The sequence below is a fragment of the Helianthus annuus genome, chromosome 5 (assembly GCF_002127325.2).
Source record: "Helianthus annuus cultivar XRQ/B chromosome 5, HanXRQr2.0-SUNRISE, whole genome shotgun sequence".
Lineage (NCBI taxonomy): Eukaryota > Viridiplantae > Streptophyta > Magnoliopsida > Asterales > Asteraceae > Helianthus > Helianthus annuus.
Genome location: NC_035437.2, coordinates 140,248,099 through 140,274,128, shown reverse-complemented (window position 1 = coordinate 140,274,128; position 26,030 = coordinate 140,248,099). Strand labels below are relative to the sequence as shown.

Sequence of the window (26,030 nt, the reverse complement as noted above, 5' to 3'; positions counted from 1 at the left end):
CTGAGCAAAAAATCGGATTATGCCCCGATACGAGTAAGGTCGATGCAGCTTGTTGTAACCTCGGGTATACTTGAACGTATCCGGGAGGCACAAGTAGAAGCAGTAAAGGAGGAAAACTTGAAAAAGGAAAGGATAATCGGTCAGTTGAAGGATTAGGCGGACGGTAACAACGGGTTGAAGACTCGATCTGGAAGAATATGGGTCCCAAATTCCTGTGGAGTTAAGACGCTTCTACTCGACGAAGCTCATAAATCTCGTTATTCTATTCATCCGGATGCAACCAAGATGTATAACGATCTGAAACAAAATTATTGGTGGCCCGGGATGAAGAGGGATGTGGTAAAGTATGTGGAGAAGTGCTTGACTTGTTTACAAGTCAAGGCGGAACACCAGAAACTATATGGGAAACTGCAACCATTGGAAATCCCGGTTTGGAAATGGGAACATATTACTATGGACCTGTTGACCAAACTGCCTTGAACGAGCCAGGGATTCGATGCTATATGGGTGGTCGTGGATAGACTGACGAAGAGTGCACACTTTATTCCTATACGTGAGACATATACTTCGAAAAAGATGTCGGAGGTATACACGAACGAGATAGTGGCACGTCACGGAGTACCGGTATCCATTGTGTCGGACAGAGATACCCGGTTTACTTCAAATTTCTGGAGAGATTTTCAAGAACAGATGGGAACAAAACTATTTATCAGCACCGCATACCATCCTTAGAGGGATGGGCAGAGTGAAAGAACAATACAAACCCTGGAGGATATGCTGAGAGCGTGTATTATCGATTTTGGGGGCAGTTGGGATGTGTATCTACCATTAGCAGAATTCTCTTATAACAACAGTTACCATGCCAGCATCGGCATGGCCCCGTATGAGATGTTGTATGGTAGGAAGTGTAGAACCCCGGTGTGTTGGGGGTGAAGTGGGTCCACGTGAACTAGCCCACAAAGAAGTTGTCCAAGCCACTAACGAGAAAATTGATGTAGTTCGAGCTCACTTGAAGGCGGCTCAGGATCGACAAAAGTTGTATGCAGATAAACGAAGGAGACTAATCGAATTTCAAGTTGGTGACATGGTTTTGTTAAAGGTTTCCCCATGGAAGGGCGTTATCCGATTCAGAAAGAGAGGGAAACTAAGCCCGTGGTTTATCGGGCCATTTAAAATCATTGAACGGGTCGGCAAGGTGGCGTATCACCTTAAATTACCAGAAGAATTGAGCGGAATTCATGGCACGTTTCACGTGTCACAACTCCATAAATGTTTAGCTGAGGAAACGGCTTATATCCATTATGACGACATTGAAGTGGATAATAGTCTTAATTACGCAGTGAAGCCGATTGCGATTCTAGATCGTAAAGTAAAAAGCTTGAGAAACAAGGTGATTAATCAAGTAAAGGTTAAATGGGAACACAGAAAGGGCTCGGATACCACATGGGAGTCCGAAGAAGAGATGCAACGGCTCTACCCTACACTGTTTGGTACGTACTCTGGTTTCGGGGACGAAACCCTTTTAAGGAGGGTGGACTTGTAACACCCCGAAAACATAAAGTTTTATATTAGAATTACAAAGTATTATATAAACGAAAACAAACTGATTATGATTTAATAACCCAGTTAATTATAAGTCTTGTAGTGACTCGCAAGTGGGTTAAAACACTTAAATTGAGGGGCCAAACTTTTTAAACTTGAAACATGATTTAATTAAAACAAATAAAACCCACAAAACACACATAAGAGTGTGTGTGTGTCTGGTCGATTGAAGCAGAGGGCGGCCAAAGGAAAACCCCCAACCCTAGTTCATGCTAGATCTCTCAAATTGAAGGTCCAAATCAATTCTAAATCAAAATCTGAGCACGGAATAGTGATCTCCACTGAAAAAGGAGTCACAAGGCATGTAAATTTCGTAAGAAATCTCTAGTTGAAATTCTGAGTGAACCTAGAGAATTCGAATTAGATGATTTCATGTTCGTTATATGATGAAATAGGAACCTTGTAGTGTCTAGGAGTAAAACCTAGACAAGCATATGATGAAATTAGGTCTAATTCTTGTGAATTCATAATCACCTTTGAAGGTGATAAGTGGGTTTTTGTATGAGCATGCTAAACACTAGAAATTGATAGTTGTTCTAGTGTAATTTGAATTTTAATAAGTAAATTCTGATGTTGTAGATGTGAAAATCAATATGAATATGCTAATTGATGTTAAAAACGGCTAAATAACAAGCCATGAACATGATAATAAAGTGTATAAAATTCTGCCTTTGAAGTATTTGTAAAATTGCCTAAAAGAAGGCTTTAAAACTGAAAAATTTGGGTTAAAACGCGTATTTGTAAATTTCGGAAAGTTATGCGTTACATGTTATGGAAAGAGTTCTAAACAAGTTGTGATTGAACTCTATAGGAAAAGATACCGGCCGTCAAGTGGACAAGCCGGAGGCGACTTGCGTTTGAAGGGCGTGCTTTAAAGGTATGTAACTTGTTACGTTACAATATGTAAATTAGATATGTTAATTGTGCATAATCGTGCTTTGGTATAAAGGTTGATATTAGTTGAAGTGATATTGTTCGCTATTAGTTGAATGCGTCGTAAATAGACTAGGAAGCGTTTGGTAGTCATTAGAAACGGAGGATTCCGTAAATGAGCCAAACATGTCAAATAATTGGTTAGTAGTAATAAAACTTTGTTTAGATTGACATTTGGTGAAGACGGATCACAAGAGCGTGAAGCCATAAGTGTGGTAATGAAACGCCAGTGGTCGTAAGCCTCGGAAGTTGGGCTAAATACGCCTTATCGTCATAAAATGTTACTAGTTAATATAGTGTAATAACTATACGGGTCAAATGGATACATTGTGCATTTATTGGTTCACAACCGTACATTCCATTTTTGACTCAATGGTTAAGATTGACGCGTCGGTAATTTTATTACGGACGCATAGGAAAAAGAATCAGCTAAAACGGACGCTCGAGTCAAAAGTTATGATAGTTTAAAGTTTTAGATGTGAAAATGGTGATGCTGGGCTGATATACATCACCAAATAACGAACTTTCTGCCCAAAACGTGGCTTCGCGCCACGCCACGACGAAGCACCGTCGCGCAACGCGACGGCTGTGGCGGGCCGCGATGGCTGGTGCCAACTCGGTCGCGGGGCGCAACCGCCCCAATCTGCTGAAATTTTTGTTTGTTTCTCATTTTTAACCATGGAACTTGTTTATACTTGATTCTAAGGTGTCAAAACTAATCTTTTATGTGGTTTTGACCATAGGTGATGATGGACTTAATCCGGATGGCGATCAAGCACAATTCTAAGAACCGAGCACGATCTTTTGAAGCTTCCGCTATTAATTAATTATGTTTAAAACAATGTCTATGTAGTTAACTCTTAAATACTTGTTTTGGGGTTGTTAAACTAGTAGTACTTATCTAAAATGTTAACTCGATGAAAATTTCTTTATATTCGATATATAAATCAAAGTTTTGGTTTACAAATGCTTAGTTTACGTTAAATTATTATAAAAACGAGTGGAGTGTTACAGAAAATCACCATTTTAAGGTCCAAACTTTCTGTTTTGGAAGAATCTTTATGATTATGTTTATAAACTTATGATTTCTCATTCAAACTTACACCTACCTTACTTCTAACCAAGCCTATAGTTATGGAGTTGGTTTAGGGATGAATCTTTTGAGTTTAAAGATCTAAACACCCTATAAACTTTCTGTTTTGAACAAGGTTTGTACAACCTACAAGTGATGAAACCATACAAGTCTACCATAGTTCATATGGCAAGACTTATGTTTTGGTAAAGGTGTAAACCTTGGAAGCCTTGGCTAATCTAAACTTGTTCCACCAACTCACTTGATGTTTTTATCCACTTAGTAGTTTTCTAGTCCCAAAATAAGTTAACCCCGCCTCGCCTCCAACATTTGCCATGTTGGGTATGACATGCCCGGGTTGTTCTTATTTGGCTACTTAGTATGTTAATAGATTAGTTGTACTTTACTTTCATTCATGACCAACCGGGTTTACCAACTCAGTTGGTAAACTTTGTGCTTTGGTGAATCATACAACGAGTTTTAATGGATGACTATCATCCTACCTCCATGCTTGACATTACATGACTTATATGATTATACATGACGGACTTATTATAAGATATACTATATAATATATATATATACACACACATAACCGAGTTCTTGATGTTAACCAGATTATGGTTACATGTCACAAATCTAGGTTACATTATCTATGTTTTAAGCCTCTCGTTACAATTCTTATGGGTAAGTTTCGACCCATGAAATCACATGAAATTAATAGTATCAAAAACGGGTGTTTAAGACTAGATAATTATTTTTCGTACACATACTTTTATATACTAAGAAATTCGAATCCGAACTCTCCGCAAACGCTGAATACTCACACACCTTCGTTTCCCCATGTAGGGTAACTTCGGTGTTCTCGACTCTCCAACGCATCACTCACGTACGCGGGATTTATACGCAAAATCGTGAGTATACTCGATCCCATTTTCCGTTTTATACACTTTGGGTGCAACATGTACAGTTTATACAAATCACGAAATCATGATTAAACCTATTATAATCACACTCTATCCGTTAAAACATGATACTTGTATTATTCTTGTTATCGCATGCTATGTATACTTGTGCCTATATGCTCATTAACTTAGCTAGCCTACCTTAACAATTATAGCGCTATAGGATTAACGCACCGCCCGTATTCTTGTGGTATTGTTAAATAAACTATTTTACAACCTTGCCATTTCGACGACAATGGTATGCACGATTGCGTTAAACTTGGGTTTGACATATAGTTAACACATGTTTGTATAATAGTAACAATATATGCAAATTACCATGTTGGATATGAGACAACTTTTCAATATTATTCTATGTAATAAAACTTGTATATTCGCCAACTTTTGTTGATCATTATTTTAATACATGTTGCAGGAAAGTAGTTGATGTCGATGAAGAAATATATTTAGGGTGGATTAGAAACACACCTAGATTTAAGTTTATGTACTTTGTGTCTCGTTGTTTCGTTATTTGTTACTTGTTGTACTTTCCTTTCAAGACAATGCATCATCATTCTAGTATCAATGAAATTTTGACTTATTAAATATTGTCACAATTAGTGTTATGAAGTCTCTTGCAATCTCGTTTTCGTCTCACTCGAATGTTTTCGCCATCGGTTGAGGTGTGACAAGATTGGTGCAGTGTCAAATGTCATCATGGTGACAAAGTGCAAATATTTGTCTATCATTGTCTCGCGTCTCTACTCCATTTGTTGATGTTGTTGTCAATATGAGTTCAGAGGCCTCGTTAACCATATTAAACCCACACAATATCAAGAAATATTGTAAGGCCTCCTAATCCAAGATCTCACTCACCAAAAGCAACCAACAGGTGTGCGGAATCCACCTGATGATCAACCACTGTAGATGAACACAAGAATGCAAGGATTTGAGAGAGAAATCAAGAATACACTAAGTATTCTTGATGAAGATGAATGACGTCACTCACACAAAGCGCCGCCAGACAAAAAGCACAATGATTAGGGCACAGAAATTCACACAGAAATCGTTACCTTGTCTATTCCATATTAAAGTATATATACAAGGTGAACCCCGGACTTTCCACACCAAATAGAAAGCTCGGACAAAGCACAAAGCAAGCACAGAGTTTTTCTACAAAACTCAGACAAAACTAGACTATACAAACTCTTTCTAAAATAAACTCTGTCCAAATTAAACTCTTTCCAAAAAAACTCTTTCCAAATAAACTCTTTCCAAATAAACTCTTTCCATAAACTCCTTCTAGAAGAAACTCTTTCTAGACTTTGGACAATGTTCAATAAAGACCCTAGATGTTGGAAGCCTTGCACTTATCACCCAAAAGTGCATTAACAAACTCCCCCTTGATCAGTGCATGGTCTTCATTGAACTTGAGATCTTCAAACTTCCATTGGTAACATGGGAGTCATGCACTTATCACCTAAAGTGCATTAACAAACTCCCCCTTGATCAGTGCATGGTCTTCATTGGACTTGAGATCTTCATCCTTTCTTCGAGAGCTGCTTCCTGCCCAGACCTTGTTCTTCACACAGAACTGAACCAACTTGATGGACTGGTCAGCTAGAACACGATCTTCTTCATTGTATTTTAGAGGCAGGCGCCGAAGCTTCTTCAGATGTGCTCCCCTTAAGTTTGCAAGCCAAATCAGATCCAGCACCTTAGCAATCTCCTCCGTCACTTTCGTTTTAGAAATCACTGATTCCCCAGTCTTGAGATGCACGAGCCAGATGCACACAGCTTCTCCAAATATTCCATCTTGAGATGAACAATCCAGATGCACACAGCTTCTCCAATCTTTCATCTTGAGATGAACGATCCAGACCTGAAACACTTAACCCATGATTAAGAAACTTGACCCCGAAGACATCGGCCCAAACCTGGATCCCAAAAATAAATTCCAACACCCCAGAATAAACAATTGAAATATTAAACAACCAACATTTAATAACTTATTTAAACGAACTTTCACAACCCTAGAGTATTTTTTCAGAATGATAACTCGCACATAGAAACAAGAAAGCAAAATCTTTTTGTGATTTTTCAATTTAAACTAAACTAAGAATTTAACCTAGAACGTATTTACACTAATTATCCTTTTGTGAAGTCGGAGCAAGGAATCATATCGATTTTTCTGTCGGTATCCAACACCGAAACCACAGCATTTAGCTTTAATGTTTTAGACTAATGTTGACAGTTCAAGACGTTCAACGGTATTGTGGTCCACTTAAGTTTTAGCACGCTTTCGAACACAGTTTTCGAGATATGGAATTAAGTGTATTAAGCTGACATTAACTGTGTTTACCCACCTCAGAATATACTCCCGTATCAAGGTATGCGCGAGAGATCATCTTACTGGTGAGTATACCATTTATCATCTGTTTTTGACGTATAGGCGAATGTGAGATACTCACTTATTTGGATTTTCAGATGCAAAGGGCACAGGAGCAAGTCATTTGTGATAGAATCACTTATTGAGGATAGACTTGACTCCCACAAGATCTTGAGGGACATGTGATTGTTTATCACTTATTCGGGTCGGATGCATCATATTTTGAAGATATTTACACGTATGTATGGTATCATGGAAGATCTAGACTTGCGTCCCCGTTATTTTCGGTAAAAGAAGCAACCATGATACCCAGATGATAAACAGCATAAAGACCACGTATCTCAGAACCTCGGCAATCTATCAAACGAAATTACGGTACCAAGACCATATATCCGAGAGATGCGCCACACGAGTTACGCAGATCATTATGTTTATATACCAAAAACAGGTTCTTAATTACGCGTAAAACCTACCGATGCAACGTATAATGAAGCTGTCACATTTAACAGTTAATCTCATATATATATAGCCATAGTCCTGCACCAGATACGACTAACCAATGTACTATCATTTCCCTTATATCTCAACACGACTTCATTTTAGATTTTTCATATGTTTTTGTATTTTTCTGAAATTTTATCCTACAACTAAGTAAAATATTTTTGGAGTTTTTCAATTTTTCGAAAGCAGTAAGAACTGTACAGAAAAGATAAAATAAAGTTTCTATGCGAGTTTTGAAAGCATTTTACTCTGGGTTGATCATGCCAATCATTCGGACCAGATTTTCAAATCTAGCCCGATCGAATGTTTTCGTAAACAGGTCGGCAAGATTATCCAAGGTGTCTACCCTAACCACTTCAATTAAACCCTTCTCAGCACAGTCGCGAATAAAGTGATGCCTAACATCTATGTGCTTAGTGCGTGAGTGATTTACCGGATTGTTTGTTATGGAAATGGCAGAGTTATTATCAACAAGGATAGGAGTTCGAGTAAAATTCAAACCGTAGTCCCTCATTTGCTGCTGAATCCACAAAACCTGAGCACAACAGCTTGAAGCAGCAATGTACTCGGCCTCGCACGTGGATAGAGAAACGGCAACTTGCTTTTTGCATTGCCAAGAGACAAGACGGTTTCCAAGAAGTTGTGCGCCGCCAGAGGTTGACTTTCTGTTCATCCGGCACCCTCCGAAATCTGCGTCAGCATACGCCATCAAATCCAGACCACCTTCAGCTGGATACCACAATCCAAGCTTAGGCGTTCCTTTCAGATATCTGAAAATACGCTTGACAGCTTTCAAGTGCGATTCCTTCGGAGTTGATTGGTACCTAGCACACAAACAAACAGAGAACATAATATCTGGTCGTGAAGCAGTAAGATACATCAATGAACCTATCATTGCTCGATATAGAGTCGGATCCACTTCAGGATCTTTCTCATCATCGGGTGAAAGCTTGAGATTTGTCGGTAGAGGCGTGTCATAGGGTAAGCTATCTTCCAATCCAAATCTTTTGAGAATCTCGTGGACATACTTTGTCTGGTGCACGTACGTCCCGGTTTTTTCTTGACTCACTTGAAGACCTAGAAAGAATGATAACTCGCCCATCGCGCTCATTTCAAACTTTGACTTCATCACCTTCTCAAACTCGCGACACAACTCTTCATTTGAAGAACCAAAGATTATGTCATCAACGTAAATTTGCACGATCAGAAAATCTCCCCCTTTCTTCAAAATGAACAGTGTGGAGTCGATTGCACCACGCGAGAACCCATGCTCCAAAAGATGCTTTGACAACGTCTCGTACCAAGCTCGAGGGGCCTGATGGAGACCGTAGAGAGCCTTGTCCAACAAATAGACCTTGTTGTCTGACCCTGGAGCTTCGAAACCCGGCGGTTGGGACACATACACAGTTTCATGCAATTTCCCGTAAAGGAAGGCGCTTTTCACATCCAACTGATAGACTTTGATGCGCATATGTGCAGCAAAGGCTAGAAACAAACGAATAGCTTCCAGTCTTGCCACCGGTGCATAAACTTCTGTATAGTCAATCCCTTCTTCCTGATTGAATCCTTGAACAACCAACCGTGCCTTGTTTCTGACGACGACACCCTTATCGTCTTTCTTGCACTTGAAAACCCATTTCGTGTTGATTGCATGCTGGCCCTTAGGAAGATCGACCAAATTCCACACTTTTAACTTGTCGAACTGAGCTAACTCTTCTTGCATCGCCTCACACCAAGAATTATCCTTCAGAGCCATTTGATAGTTCTTCGGCTCTATCTGAGAGATAAAACATTCATGTAGGCTAAGATTGTAGATTTCCTCTTTCTTGATAGCAGAGAACAGACATTGCATCTCTGAAATACTCCTTCGCGTTTGCACTCCCGCAGTTGGATTCCCAATAATATTATCAACAGGATGATGAATATTTGTTCTTAGAACTGGGATTGCCGGAGCTTGAAGATTGTTTCCCAAATTCGATTGAATCTCCCCCTCAACATTTGCATTACTACTAGAAGCTTCACCATTACCAGAAGACGCAACAACATTTGGATATGCTGAAAAGTCAACGTATAGATCTCCACTTGTAGTTTGAGCAGCTGCATTGGGGATCTGCTCAGCAGCAACATCACTTACGGACGAAGAATCAGCGACTGGAACATTCGAAGACACATTAGTAGGAATACTTGCTCTCCAGCTCGCATCCACTTCATCTTGGTTCACAAGATGTGTGTATACAACCTCCGAATCTTCTTCTGAAACATCAGGAAGATCAAACGAATCAAATAATTTATCATAATCATAACCGCTTTTGGGACCGAATTCGGACGGTGGAGGATCAAAACTCAAAGGAGTTATATCAAACACGATCTCCACTGTTCGTTTCTTGATGTTATAAACGCGTTTGTTTGGAGTTCCATTGGCATAACCCAAGAAGAACCCAATTTCACCAACTTCCCCCATTTTTGGAGTATCTTTGGTGCGTTTGATAACACACTTAATCCCAAAAGGCTGAAAACCAGAAAGGTTCGGTTTCTTGTTTTCAAGTAATTCATAACAAGTTTTATCTTCTCTTTTGACAGTAAGCACATGATTTAACACATAACATGCAGTGTTCACCGCCTCGGCCCAGAAGAAAATTGGCAATTTTGATTCAGAAAGCATAGTGCGGGCCGCCTCAATTAGGGTACGATTCTTCCGTTCTGCAACTCCGTTCTGTTGAGGAACATATGGAGCGCTGAACTGATGAATTATTCCCATTTCCCGACATAACTCATCCATATACTGATTTTTAAACTCAGTGCCGTTGTCACTTCGGATTTTCTTAATAGGAAGTGAATAATTTTTCTCAAGTTGTTTGAATAAATCTCTTAAAATACCAGCGGTTTGATCCTTTGTTTTTAAGAAAAATACCCATGAGTAACGTGAGAAATCGTCAGTGACAACTAAGCAATAAGACATACCACCAATGCTAGCAACATGGATCGGGCCGAAAAGATCCATGTGAAGCAACTCAAGTGGTTTTTGGATTGAGTTAACTGTTTTCGGTTTGTGAGGCTTTCGTTTGATTTTTCCTTTTTCACATGATTCACATTTGTTGTGCATATTAAAACTACGTAAAGGAACCCCCAACACCAAGTTGTTTTTCACTAAGTGGTTCATTTTTCGCAGATGCACGTGGCCCATTCTCCTATGCCAGAGATACGATTGATCTTCAGTCGCCTTTGAAAGTAGACAAGTCACTGGAGCAGACGAGTTAACCAACGGGCGCATGTCCATGACATATGTGTTATTCACCCTTGGAGCCCTCATAACGATCCAATCTTCAGGAACAACAAATCCCGGACGCAGTACGAAGCAAGCTTTATCAGTGAACAACATCATGTACTTGTTATCACAGATTTGAGAAACCGACATCAAGTTATGCTTCAGTTCTTCAACGTAGTTCACTTTATGCAGCGTGATTTTTCCATTTGACACAGAGCCTTCACCGGTGATGTAACCACCCTTTTCACCGGCAAAGTTCACATAACCACCACGAATTTGTTTAAAATTGTTCAGTAACTCTTTATTTCCTGTCATGTGTCTGGAACAGCCACTATCGATATACCAAATATAGATAGCCCTCTTCAGCTGCTCCTACACTCCCCAACAAAAATTTAGTTAGAGTGTGGGACCCAAGCCATGATGGTCTTGGGTCGTCCTGATTCGTCAACATAAGAAAACTCTTTGAAATAACCATCATCGCCTCTGTGTCCACCATTTCCATTTCGGAAATTGTTGGAATGAGTCCCCGCAAATCGTGGATTGTACGGAGTTGACGATCTGTTGGTATAACCAGAGTTTCCATACCCTCGGCTTCCATAGTTTTGGTAATTGTAATTTTGATTCCTGGATGGCTCAAAATTCCTACCAAATCTGGGAGCATCTTCGTGTCTTGAGAATGATCGTGGATGATTATCCGAATGCGGTCTTTGATTTGGAAATCGGGGGGGTGACGCATTTCGATCATTCACGAATCTGTTCTGTGCATGAGGTCTAGCATAGTTGTTGTTCGAACCTCCAGAACGTTTGTCATTCTCAACTCCTTGAAAAGTGACATGATTTTGTCGTCTGTGAGGGGTTTTCTCACGAGTATCATGTCTTTGAGGGACGTTTTCTGATCTGTCCCCACGGTTAATAACAGCGGGTTTCTCTTCTTGATCCTGATTTTGTTGTGATTTAACATTTGGTTTAACAACTGGTTTTACTTCATGTTTAATCACTTTGGTTTTCTCAACCTTTTGATTTTTACCATTTTTCTTTTCAACATTAACTGATTCATTTTGAGGTTTGTCAACAAAAGGTTTCTTTTGATCAGGATCAACAAGTAATTTACCCCTGTCATCTGGACAGTCTGCTGCTAAGTGTCCTTTCCCACGACACTTGTAGCATTTGCGAATTTTCGCAGCGTTCTTCGGATGTTCCTCATGATCGGTCGAAGATGAAGACGCATTGGTGGGATTTTTCAAAATTTGGTTCACAAACTGTGAGTTGGAACCTGTTTCAATTTTTACTTCTTCTTTGGTAAAATCCTCCCCTTTAACAAACTCTGTTTTAGGGACATTTTTCAAAGCCTTTTTGTTTTTCCCACGTGACTTAGGTTTTGATTTTTCATTTTGAACTTGATTGAAAATTTCCAAAATCTTGTTGCTTATCAAATTTTCAATGTTTTCAAGGTTCACTTCATTTTTCTTAGACAAGCCACTCTTCTTCGACTGATCTGAGTCTGTAACTTCATCTGGTTCAGATTCTGACTCACTTTGTGGTTCAACTGTCAGAGGAGTCTTTGGCACAAAATTTGCCAATTCAGGGTCAATGCTTGGCATTGATGTATAATTATGGTTTACCGGTGGAGGCACCTTATTATAACCAACACCGAACATTTCTTCCTCAGATTCTTTGAGACGTTGGCTATTAATACAGAAATTCATCACTTCAGATGAATCCCTGAACTTTTCAATCTTTCGTTGCAAATCCAAAATCTGATTATCTTTTTCCAAAATGATTTTGTTCTTTTCCAAAACAGAATTTTGACTTGTTTCAAGTTCAGATTTTAATTCCTGATTTCTAAGATTACCCTTAGCCACCAGTCTCTCAAATTCAGAGATATCATTTTTCAGCGCTTTTATCTTAATTCGGTGTTCTTTATCCGAATTAGACAAAACCGCAATGAGTTCTCTGGATTTTTCTAAATCTGCAATTAAGTTTGTGTTATGAAGTGCATATCTATCAATCTTAGTCACAAACTCAACACATCTAGCACATCGCTTATCTACAGAAGATGATTTTACCTCAATGCCAGCCATGAATGCACAAGCCTCGTTTTCTACGGAATTTTCTTCCAACCTTTTAGCTTCTGCATCCGCAAATTGCTGCATTTCAGCTGTGGAGATGTTGAATTCAAAGCGTTCTCCTTTTTCTCCATCTTCTGTCTTGCTAGGCTTCTCAACAGTCTCTTCGATCGAAGGACTTTCATTCTCAGTAACATTTCCCGAATCCAACTCTTCCCCAAGAACTTCAGCTACAACTGCAAGCTCCTCAATGCTTGTCTCTTCAACAACCTCTTCAAACACTTCTTCGTTCACAATTTCAGCTATGAAAGCTTGTGACACAATAGCTCCTGAAATGTCTTCCAAAGCACAACCCCAGTCATAAGGCTCAGTCACACTCTGTAAAGGTTGAGCCACCATAGCATTGTTTGTCGAAGATGTGGTATTTTCAGACCCACTTGAACGAGCACTTGAGTTGGAGGCAGCATTTGATGTATTGTTTTGAGGTCTTGAGTTGTTTCCTCGGGAGTTGTTGTCAGATCTTTCCATCTTCGGCTTTCGACAATCACGTGCGAAATGCCCGTAGATCCCGCAGTTGTAACATTTTACCTTTGACATGTCGACCCCCATTCGAGTCTTTGTCTGACCTCCTATGAACTTCTTACCCGTCTTCAGCAGAAACTTCTTCGCTCTACGGACTAACAGAGCCATATTGAGCTGTAGATCAAGTTCTTCCATCTTGTCTTGATCTATCTGATCGAAGTCTTCATCGAGACTTGACGGTTCAACGAGTTTCCCAAGACAGAAATTCTCGTATGCAGTCATGAAGGATGCCAACAGACTCATGTTTTCTTCAATCATCTTTAAACAGCTTGCATCAATCTTAGGAATGTTCACACTTGTTCCTTGAGATTTCTGAGCGCCACTAGAAGAGTACTGTAACATTCCTATTTTTATCATATAATAATCATAGGTTATTTAAATTATTACCCACTAGTAACTAGTTATTTTAATATAAATATTCAACCCAAATAGTTTTAAACATTATTTTATATAGTTGGTTGAAATATTATTGGCTTGCATATGAGTGCCCTTTGTAATAAAATAAAAGTCTATAAAAAATTTATACTATTAGACAGGTAACTTACGGGTAGGTTGACAGTAAGAAATATGAAATTCTTAGACGGGCCTAGGAACCGTATAATAATTAAAATATAAAAATACATTGTATTTTGAACCTACTCTATTTTTAATAAAACTTAAACCCAAATGTAGATACAAATATTCTCATCCTAATGACATAATCATTATTTTATAAAACGTCATATCTTATAAATTATACATACCAAATAAGTGAAGCAGGTAAATTAATTATAAGAATAAAATAATAAACTAATAATACCTAAATTTAAATCTAGAAGGTATGCATAACACCTACCTGTCCATTTTGAAAATATGTATGCATGAGTTGAAATGCTACGTGTCCTATTTTGATAAACTAATAATAAAACTTAATATTTGAAATTTGTTGGTCATGTAATGCTACTACGTGTCTATTCCTGACAAATGTTGCGTGCTTTCCAAGTTGAAGGAATTTCAACTATAAATAGGCTATAGTGGAGCTTGAGTTTTGACACACACTTTTTCCTTCTACTACCCATCTCGCCAAATTTTACCTCTTTACAAATCTATATTTTTATTTTTATTTTTATCTATAATAATAATAAGGCTCTGCCTTGTTTTAAGTATTATAACTCCCAATCACCGCTACCCTTTCCGATTGATCCGAGTCCCATAACGCATGTCAAGGCTCTGCCCGACTAAGTTCGTTTGGGTTCTGTCTCGGGACATCGGGACAAGGTTGAATTAGGGGTACTATACTTACCACGAGTGCATTATATATTTTTCTATATCTTAAAAGTTATACCCAAAATTTATACCAGGAGTCCTTCTAGTTGAACCCTAAAATTACACAGTGAGTCCATTCCTTTTTCTCACTATTTTATTCTCTTTTTGTAAGTTACCCAAAACTATTATTTATTATTTATTATTTCTATTTTATAAACAAACTTTCATCAAAAGTCATGCCTATTATTTTATTTACCCAATAGGGAACCATAGTTGAGACACCCAAGTAATTCTGCACTAACCCTAGAATTTCCAGAGCAATCAGAATCAGGATCAGGGGCCCTAAAACTCAGGGGGGGGGCAAAACCCTAATAACGATTATCTTCATAACTCATTATAAAATTCGAAATTTATAAAACCATCGACACAGCAAGCCTACATGCACGAAGAGCTACTCTATGAAAATAGGGTGGTCACTCGCGTAGCGCGACGGCTAAGGGGGTACCCCTCGCGCTACGCGACGGTGTCAAAATTTCAGTATAAATAGCAGGGGTTGGGATTTGAATTTTGGCACTTGAACGACGAAAATCGGAGTTACGTAGGTCGAGTTATAAGCAAAACAGTCCAACACACACACACAATTATCGAATCGCTGCCGCAAAACAGGGTAATTAGTCAATTGCTATTACGATTCAGTTTCCGGGATCAATATACCCAAAGAATGTCTAAGTGCCGCCCACATTGGGCTATGCTTTATCGTTGTCGATAATTCGATAATGAGCCGAAGCATTGTACTTTGTCGTTGTCGATAATTCGATATACGAGTTGAAGTACTATACTTTGTCGTTTGTCATTTTGATAAATGAGTTGAAGTATTGCACTTGGACATTCATTGTAAAAAAAATTGATCTCGGGGAATTATCGTAACTGCTGTATTGATCATTAACCTGGTTCTTGTAAAATTCGTTGATTTAGGTTTTTCACCAATACGTATTCCATTCTATTAAACTACCAAAAATACTCCCAACTACACCTTTACAATCAAACAAACTATTAAATCATCAGAAGATCTAGAATAATAAAGTGCATGCTTAATTATCGGAAGAAATAGAATCAAGAAGTTTGTTAACTCAATCCTGCATGCTGATTTGTGAGTCATTCTCTTTTATCAACTGTTTTACAATACTCCAAATCATTTTCCAAAAGTTATAATTACAGTGATTAAGTTTATGTAATCACCAAATTACAGCCGGTATGTGGGGTATTGTGCACAGTATTGTTATTATTGTTTCCTTCACATTAGGTGGGCGAGCCTAATTGTGACATACGTCACTCATTGGGCCAGCCAATGGTGATATGACCACAGTCACAGAGCTGGTCTGTGACAAATACCTATTCTTGAAATGTTGGTTGATAATAAACAAATGTAAAAACTCTTAATACTGTAAATTATAACAAATGTGTCGTTTTCAGTAAAATGAATGAACTCACTCAGTATTTCCCGCTGACAAAATCTTTTTAAAACGCGTTTCAGGTAATTACAGTAGATTGGAGTAAGGATTGGATCCGGCACTAAAAGACTTCAAGAAGTGGCTTATTTTATTAATTAAATCAACTTAAGAAATATTGTTTTCATTAAAAGCTACCTTTGTAAAACTTGGAATGTATTCCATCCATTTAAATAAAATCCGGTGTTTCTAAACTCTGATATTTTTCCTAACTCACGGTCCTGATGAAATTTCCGCTGCAATGTTTTTCAAAATAATCACCGGTACCACTGGACTGCTCACAACACCGATTCCGGCTAGATGGGGTCGGGGGTCGTGACAGTAAAGGTGGTATCAGAGCTAAGCCACTACTTTAAGCCTATAAGTGTTGTGATAACAATACTTAAGCTTAAATATAAGAGTTAGGAAATTGTTATTAACTTAACTGGTAGCACATCTGATAGAATTTAGACTTGAACATAAGAAAAGATGCCTTAGTATAAGCTAAGCCACTTGTTTACGCAAATAGGTGTTATAATAATACCTAAGCTTAAACGGAAAGTTAGAAACTTAATATTATTTGATAGCACTCTGAATGATATTTAGACTCGAACTTAAGAATTTTGTCTTAATATAAGCTTCAAGATAAAATTACTTATATGAGTATAAATAAGTATAATTGGTATTCAATAAGAATAACGACTAGCAGGCAATAACATTTAATTACTATTTATTCTTGTTTATTGGTATTACTGGGTCAAGAATAAAAAAAAAATATATTATGGAAATACAAATTTCCTTGATTCTGGATAAAAATCCTAATAAAAGAGACACTTTTAAAAATCTTGAAAAGATACTATTTATGGGAAATAGGAAATTTTCTCCGGCAAAACTGGGTATAGAGTAGCAGACTCTCCAGCTTGTCCGGATATACTGAGATTACCTCTCCGGCGCGAACCGGGTAAGATGGGGTATATAAAATGTCAAACAAGTGACAAGATTTCCCTAAATAGTATCATGACCAAATATCTGACTGGTTTTTGGAAATATGAATCTATTATATACCTTTAACCCTATGAAAGGTATGTATATTACAACATGTGAATATATAATATAGATATGTATATCTATAAGAAATTCCAAAATTCAATTAAGAATAAAGCACGAGCATATGTATATAGATTTCTTTATCAGAAATCCTTCGCATATATCTTTAATTTTGATATCAAACATTCTTTCGTTTGATCATCTACTTCATAACTCGTGCAACAAAATACTACTGGAAACCCATTAAGTTGGAACACCATCAAAAATATAAGAATTTCCAATACGTTACCATAAACTACTAACGCCAGTAAGAAGCTGGTAAAGTTAATGCACAAGAAAACACATGAAACTTAAATTATACATCCACAGATGTCGAAGTTTATCACACACGACTTCCAAAGGCAAGATCTTTGAAAAATATAAATTAGGCACGATGATACCTACACTAATTCCATCAGTAAAAGAACTCCTAAATCAAAAAAATCGGCACTTTGCCACATGATCTTACAAACGATCAAAATGTCGCTGAGGTACGTTGGAACAATATTTCACAAACATCGGTGCATAGTTTAACCTGAGTCATAATTATTAGCACTACAAAAGAAGTCATATAGTTTTGCAAATTTTCTATTTCATTTCACTTCATTCGGCATTCTCTGAAATAGTTATCACACAAAATTCCAGATAAGAAGTTCTTATATTTCTTTCGTTGCAATTCTAACTTCTGCCTATAATAAGTTGACTTTCGTGTTCTTTTAATGGTCATCATACCATAAAGAATTCTTTCATAATAGCAAATATTGATCCATTTCGTTTCTTGTGTAAATCCACACGATACACATGCACTATTTGTTGCATGTGGTTCATTTGACACTAGGAAGGCATCCTTTCAATTTGTTTTATCAAAAGCTCAAATATCATTTCGCTATACTTGATCTTTGCATTTATAAACCATGGTTATTGCAAAACATTGACTCTTTGATATCGAGTCAATAAGTTTCTTGAAAAACTCAATTTCCTTTAACATACATGGATTTTGTTGTAACCATATCCAAAAATTCTTATTAATACATGAACTCGTTTTGTTTACACCAAATTCAATTGTTTGAATTTGCTCGTATTACGTATTCAATTCAAAATCCCATATGATGGATTGAAGCCATCATATTCAAAATAATCCTAACAAGCACTTCAATTCTCTTAAACCATAATATGCTTGTTTAGTCTTCGAATTCATCAAATCATCTCTTTGATCACGATCACTTTGTGATGACATTTTCACAAAATTTAAGATTGCGCTAATCTAAGATTTAATTATTCATTTATATTAAATCCGCTTTATTGGTTTATTTTATAAAAGCAATCTTAACACAATTATATGCTAAAATAATTATCCACCATTTCATGTCCTAAATTCCGTAGTCCTTACAACCAATCGAGCCTTTCATGATATTTCTTACCTTTCATTAGTCGAAAAACGTTGTATAAACTTAATTGATTATATATAGAAACTTACAATATAGTATTTCTGTAATTATCATTTCTATTAAAACCATTAAGGTAAAGAATTTATATTTTTACGTATAAAATTTTGTTTAAAGTATATTCTCATTTAAGTTTATGCATTTTTGGCAATTATTATTAATATTATTAGTATTATTATTTTTTTTTAGATACTAGAGTTATTATCAGGGGCATGTATTGGATAGCCTAGCCTTAGTTAGGCATGGACTGGCCACCTATGCTTAAACAAGGCAGCGCTAACCAATATCCGCCATGATAATGACTAGTTAATTAAGTCATCATACTTATTTAATAAATCTTAATTATATATTTTACTTTGTACTGTAAAGAGAAAACATATTTTCATAAAACAATACCAGAATTAGAGAGACGAATAAAATTATATAAATAATAATGTATCACATATTTTGTGGTAACTATGTACTATAACACTCTAATAAGAAAATAACCATATAAGAATAATATAGTAGTCAGCAACTACATTGGGTTAGAAGAACATTGTAATACATAAAGAATAGTCACCACAACATTTGTAACTACATTTTACAATGCTATATGGTTTCAAAATAAAAATCACATAGAATTGACCCAGTGTTATATAAAATATTTTACAAATACTTTTACCCCTTTTATTCACAACTTTCATTTAAACGTTATAAATAAAAGTGAATCTTTTACAAAATCATAATACTAAAATATTTTGTAAAATGTAATAACTTCACTATAGTATTTTGTAATCTATATTACATAATAAATGTAAGCTATTTTACATAATATAATACAATACTAAAATAATATTTATTTTAAAGTGGTAACCATTTACATATAATATATATTACATTTGTTTTAGTAATATAATATAATAGTTGGTCATGCCAAAACAACTTATTTTATTATATTTCCATCTCTATGACATAGTATGAAAGATATAATCATTAATAATATACTATCACATTATTTCACAATTTAAAACAACTTGAAACTCTAAATAATAATACACTAGCTCTATTGTCTTTTGGTATCTTTGCAAATTCACTCATCTCAACACATAGAATTTCTTATATCATAATTTACTATTTGACAAGTCATTTTCATGCTTTTATTTCCTTTTTGAACCCGTCAATTCTAAGTCTTCCTCAGATCTCAATCAAGTAAGATTTCTTTTAATAAAGAATTTTATTAATTCTAAAAGTCTTTCATATTTATTTTAAACTCTATTTATCATATATCTTTTGGCCTGAACCTAGTCACTTTGAAAACTATACCATTTCATCTCATTCGTTTGTCATCGAATTCATACACTAATTCAGTTGAACCGTTGAGTCATATCTATAGTACAACTCATAGTCACACAATTAGATATTTTGATTTGGTATCATTTACCTTAATATTATTTTTTTTATCAAAAAGTAACATAATTCTAAAAGAAATATCATAACCCAAATCTCGAGGACGAGATTTAAAACAAGGTGGGGAGGATGTAACATTCCTATTTTTATCATATAATAATCATAGGTTATTTAAATTATTACCCACTAGTAACTAGTTATTTTAATATAAATATTCAACCCAAATAGTTTTAAACATTATTTTATATAGTTGGTTGAAATATTATTGGCTTGCATATGAGTGCCCTTTGTAATAAAATAAAAGTCTATAAAAAATTTATACTATTAGACAGGTAACTTACGGGTAGGTTGACAGTAAGAAATATGAAATTCTTAGACGGGCCTAGGAACCGTATAATAATTAAAATATAAAAATACATTGTATTTTGAACCTACTCTATTTTTAATAAAACTTAAACCCAAATGTAGATACAAATATTCTCATCCTAATGACATAATCATTATTTTATAAAACGTCATATCTTATAAATTATACATACCAAATAAGTGAAGCAGGTAAATTAATTATAAGAATAAAATAATAAACTAATAATACCTAAATTTAAATCTAGAAGGTATGCATAACACCTACCTGTCCATTTTGAAAATATGTATGCATGAGTTGAAATGCTACGTGTCCTATTTTGATAAACTAATAATAAAACTTAATATTTGAAATTTGTTGGTCATGTAATGCTACTACGTGTCTATTCCTGACAAATGTTGCGTGCTTTCCAAGTTGAAGGAATTTCAACTATAAATAGGCTATAGTGGAGCTTGAGTTTTGACACACACTTTTTCCTTCTACTACCCATCTCGCCAAATTTTACCTCTTTACAAATCTATATTTTTATTTTTATTTTTATCTATAATAATAATAAGGCTCTGCCTTGTTTTAAGTATTATAACTCCCAATCACCGCTACCCTTTCCGATTGATCCGAGTCCCATAACGCATGTCAAGGCTCTGCCCGACTAAGTTCGTTTGGGTTCTGTCTCGGGACATCGGGACAAGGTTGAATTAGGGGTACTATACTTACCACGAGTGCATTATATATTTTTCTATATCTTAAAAGTTATACCCAAAATTTATACCAGGAGTCCTTCTAGTTGAACCCTAAAATTACACAGTGAGTCCATTCCTTTTTCTCACTATTTTATTCTCTTTTTGTAAGTTACCCAAAACTATTATTTATTATTTATTATTTCTATTTTATAAACAAACTTTCATCAAAAGTCATGCCTATTATTTTATTTACCCAATAGGGAACCATAGTTGAGACACCCAAGTAATTCTGCACTAACCCTAGAATTTCCAGAGCAATCAGAATCAGGATCAGGGGCCCTAAAACTCAGGGGGGGGCAAAACCCTAATAACGATTATCTTCATAACTCATTATAAAATTCGAAATTTATAAAACCATCGACACAGCAAGCCTACATGCACGAAGAGCTACTCTATGAAAATAGGGTGGTCACTCGCGTAGCGCGACGGCTAAGGGGGTACCCCTCGCGCTACGCGACGGTGTCAAAATTTCAGTATAAATAGCAGGGGTTGGGATTTGAATTTTGGCACTTGAACGACGAAAATCGGAGTTACGTAGGTCGAGTTATAAGCAAAACAGTCCAACACACACACACAATTATCGAATCGCTGCCGCAAAACAGGGTAATTAGTCAATTGCTATTACGATTCAGTTTCCGGGATCAATATACCCAAAGAATGTCTAAGTGCCGCCCACATTGGGCTATGCTTTATCGTTGTCGATAATTCGATAATGAGCCGAAGCATTGTACTTTGTCGTTGTCGATAATTCGATATACGAGTTGAAGTACTATACTTTGTCGTTTGTCATTTTGATAAATGAGCTGAAGTATTGCACTTGGACATTCATTGTAAAAAAAATTGATCTCGGGGAATTATCGTAACTGCTGTATTGATCATTAACCTGGTTCTTGTAAAATTCGTTGATTTAGGTTTTTCACCAATACGTATTCCATTCTATTAAACTACCAAAAATACTCCCAACTACACCTTTACAATCAAACAAACTATTAAATCATCAGAAGATCTAGAATAATAAAGTGCATGCTTAATTATCGGAAGAAATAGAATCAAGAAGTTTGTTAACTCAATCCTGCATGCTGATTTGTGAGTCATTCTCTTTTATCAACTGTTTTACAATACTCCAAATCATTTTCCAAAAGTTATAATTACAGTGATTAAGTTTATGTAATCACCAAATTACAGCCGGTATGTGGGGTATTGTGCACAGTATTGTTATTATTGTTTCCTTCACATTAGGTGGGCGAGCCTAATTGTGACATACGTCACTCATTGGGCCAGCCAATGGTGATATGACCACAGTCACAGAGCTGGTCTGTGACAAATACCTATTCTTGAAATGTTGGTTGATAATAAACATATGTAAAAACTCTTAATACTGTAAATTATAACAAATGTGTCGTTTTCAGTAAAATGAATGAACTCACTCAGTATTTCCCGCTGACAAAATCTTTTTAAAACGCGTTTCAGGTAATTACAGTAGATTGGAGTAAGGATTGGATCCGGCACTAAAAGACTTCAAGAAGTGGCTTATTTTATTAATTAAATCAACTTAAGAAATATTGTTTTCATTAAAAGCTACCTTTGTAAAACTTGGAATGTATTCCATCCATTTAAATAAAATCCGGTGTTTCTAAACTCTGATATTTTTCCTAACTCACGGTCCTGATGAAATTTCCGCTGCAATGTTTTTCAAAATAATCACCGGTACCACTGGACTGCTCACAACACCGATTCCGGCTAGATGGGGTCGGGGGTCGTGACAAGTACATCCCTTGATTTGAATTGGTTGTTCCACTTGAACTGACATTGGTGCTTATGAAGGCGTGTTCACTTGCAGGACCTTCATTTTCCGAATACAAAGCAACACCGACTCCACCATTACTACCCTTATCCGTCGGTTTCGAAGCCTTATACAACTGAGGATCTTGGATCTTCTCGAATTCAGATGCTTGATCTTCCATATTCCAAGCGTAACCCCTGAGCTTCTGAACAACTTCTTCCAATGTAAGCTCTTCGTAGAGAACACCCTCTCTGATCAAAGCGGTGTACATATTCCATTCTCTCGAAAGACAATTCAGAAACTTCTCAACCTTCTCGAATTCAGTGTAGATACCCTCTTTACTTCTATCAAGTTCGCTCAGCAGATGATAAAATCGATTCACTGTGTCATCAAATGACTCATTCTTCAAAGCCTTGAACACAACGAATTGAGTCTTCAAACGTTCGAGACGTCGTTTCTTGTACATTTCGTTTCCTTCATATCGCTGGATCATACTATCCCACAATTCCTTTGAGCTATTTCTCTTACGGAACGTATGAAGTATAGATTGTGTCATTGCCATCGTTATCATTGACATAGCTTTCTCTTCACAGTCATAAAACTTTTTCTGATCGTCAGTAAGCGCCAAGTACGTATCAATCGTCAACGTACGTACTGGAGTAGCTCCACATCCTTTAACGATGCACAACCAGATTTTGATGTCTTTTGCTCGAACATATCTTTCGAAACGCTCCTTCCACTCAGGAAAATCAAGTTCGTTGATCAACAAAGGAGGTTTGTCGTTACTTCCTACCTCAGCATTGTGCTTGAGGCTTTGCACCATTGTAGTGAGATTGTTGTTTGCCATTGTAGACAACAACAGAGAACTTCAAAACAGTGGTGAAGTGAGCTTCAATCAGAGTGTGAATCCCGGATCACAGAACCTGAAATTAAACACAGACAAACAAAGCTCGGACACAACACTGTTAGAAATATTTAAAACTCAGACACCCTTACTGATTGAAAAATTTGAACACACTGCACTTGAACCTCAGACTAGAGTGAGAGTATTAAACTCGGACTCCAACCACAGGATAAAAGTAAACTCAGAATCGAATAAACTCGGACTTAAAAGAGTGTTGATAAACTCGGACTCAAGGACATGTAAAAAAAAAAAAACTCGGATTCAAAAAGCTTTAAACTCGACACTTAATAAAACAAATTAAATTCGGACTAAGAGGAACAATTAAAATCGGACCTATATGTTGTATCTATTAAACTCGGACCACAATATTCATATAAACTCAGACTCTAAATATATATCAAGTAATTCGGACTATATATATAATAAACTCGGTTTAAATTTTAGTATTTAAATTCGGACTAGACAATGTTTTAAAAAAAAACTCGGACTAACTATGAATCTAATTAAACTCGGACTTCAAACTAGGGACTAACTAAATAAACAATAAACTCGGACTCAAAAACAAATTAAACTCAGACAAAGTAAAACTCAGACACAATTTTCCTAAAAATAGAAAAATTTGGACAAACCAAAACACAAACTCAGACTCTACTATCCCTAAATGGAAAACTCAGACTAGAGAAAAAAACTCAGACTGGTTTGAAACTCAGACAAGTTTCAAAACTCAGAAAGAAACCAATCTTCGGAGTATCTCCCCAATGTGACTACACACTGGTTCAACAATACCTCGGAGACACAAACACAAAGTGTAAAACTCAGACCAAGCTTCCAAAGATCAAAACTCAGGAATTTTTATCTCCTTCAAAGCTCTGTATGAACAAGAACAAAAACCCTGTAAAAACCCAGATGAAGAAAACACTAAAAACTCACTAAACTACTCAAAATCCATCATCCACACACTAGAAATGAATGAAGAATCATGAATAACACACAAAAACACACTAATATCTCACTAAACCCAATCAAAGTATGAACTAATCTCACCAAAACCTTCAAACTAAGAAACACCTACAGTAGTATGAGCACACTGCTCTGATACCACTTGTAAGGCCTCCTAATCCAAGATCTCACTCACCAAAAGCAACCAACAGGTGTGCGGAATCCACCTGATGATCAACCACTGTAGATGAACACAAGAATGCAAGGATTTGAGAGAGAAATCAAGAATACACTAAGTATTCTTGATGAAGATGAATGACGTCACTCACACAAAGCGCCGCCAGACAAAAAGCACAATGATTAGGGCACAGAAATTCACACAGAAATCGTTACCTTGTCTATTCCATATTAAAGTATATATACAAGGTGAACCCCGGACTTTCCACACCAAATAGAAAGCTCGGACAAAGCACAAAGCAAGCACAGAGTTTTTCTACAAAACTCAGACAAAACTAGACTATACAAACTCTTTCTAAAATAAACTCTGTCCAAATTAAACTCTTTCCAAATAAACTCTTTCCAAATAAACTCTTTCCATAAACTCCTTCTAGAAGAAACTCTTTCTAGACTTTGGACAATGTTCAATAAAGACCCTAGATGTTGGAAGCCTTGCACTTATCACCCAAAAGTGCATTAACAAATATGATTATATTACCAAAGGGAAAGAAAATCCATCTTTTTTGTCAACAAGCATAGGTCTTGAAGAGGACTTAGGGTATCCGGAGTGGGCGGTAAAGGGGGCGGCAAACTCGATTTGCCGAGCGGGAACACCGCCGCCGACCCCTTTACCGATCGGCAAAGTTAAAGGGGCGGGGATGGCATACCGATTCGGGGAAGAAGATGATTGAGAGAGAGAGGGTATTGTGGGTGGGGTCCATTGCTATCTCAACCAATCACATCTTTTTCCTTTTTTTTAAATAGTTTACCACTTCACCAAGTGTTTAAATCATAGCCAACAATTTTTAGCAAAGTTTAAACACTTTTGCCTGATTGACATGGCGCGCTCTGATTGATCGGTTTTTTAGTTTACCACTCCAAAGTGTTTAACCACTCCTTACGCCCTTATGTTTTTCTGTCCTTTGTGTCAGGAACACTGTAGCTATAGTATAATAATTGTTATCCTTTAATTTTTTGATAAGTTGAAAATGTTGCAAACGCCAGTCTCATGATTTATTGAAGAGAAAAGTGTCCAGATAATCAATGTGGTTTGCTTCGTTCTCGGATACACTGCGTT

General features: G+C 36.5%; 1 protein-coding gene across 1 annotated transcript; it reads left to right on the top strand.

Moving 5' to 3' along the window:
* Positions 1 to 859: 859 nt before the first annotated feature.
* LOC110942885 lies at positions 860 to 25,644 on the top strand. Its single transcript, XM_022184647.1, has 2 exons — positions 860 to 1,490; positions 25,457 to 25,644. The coding sequence occupies exons 1-2, from the start codon at positions 860 to 862 to the stop codon at positions 25,642 to 25,644; spliced, it is 819 nt and encodes a 272-aa protein (XP_022040339.1).
* Positions 25,645 to 26,030: the final 386 nt, after the last annotated feature.

Excerpts from the sequence above, each read along its gene's own strand:
- LOC110942885 (XM_022184647.1), top strand. The coding sequence starts at position 860 with ATGCCAGCATCGGCATGGCCCCGTATGAGATGTTGTATGGTAGGAAGT. Across the intron at positions 1,491-25,456 it reads GCTCTACCCTACACTGTTTG|GGAAAGAAAATCCATCTTTT; the intron begins GTACGTACTCTG and ends ATATTACCAAAG.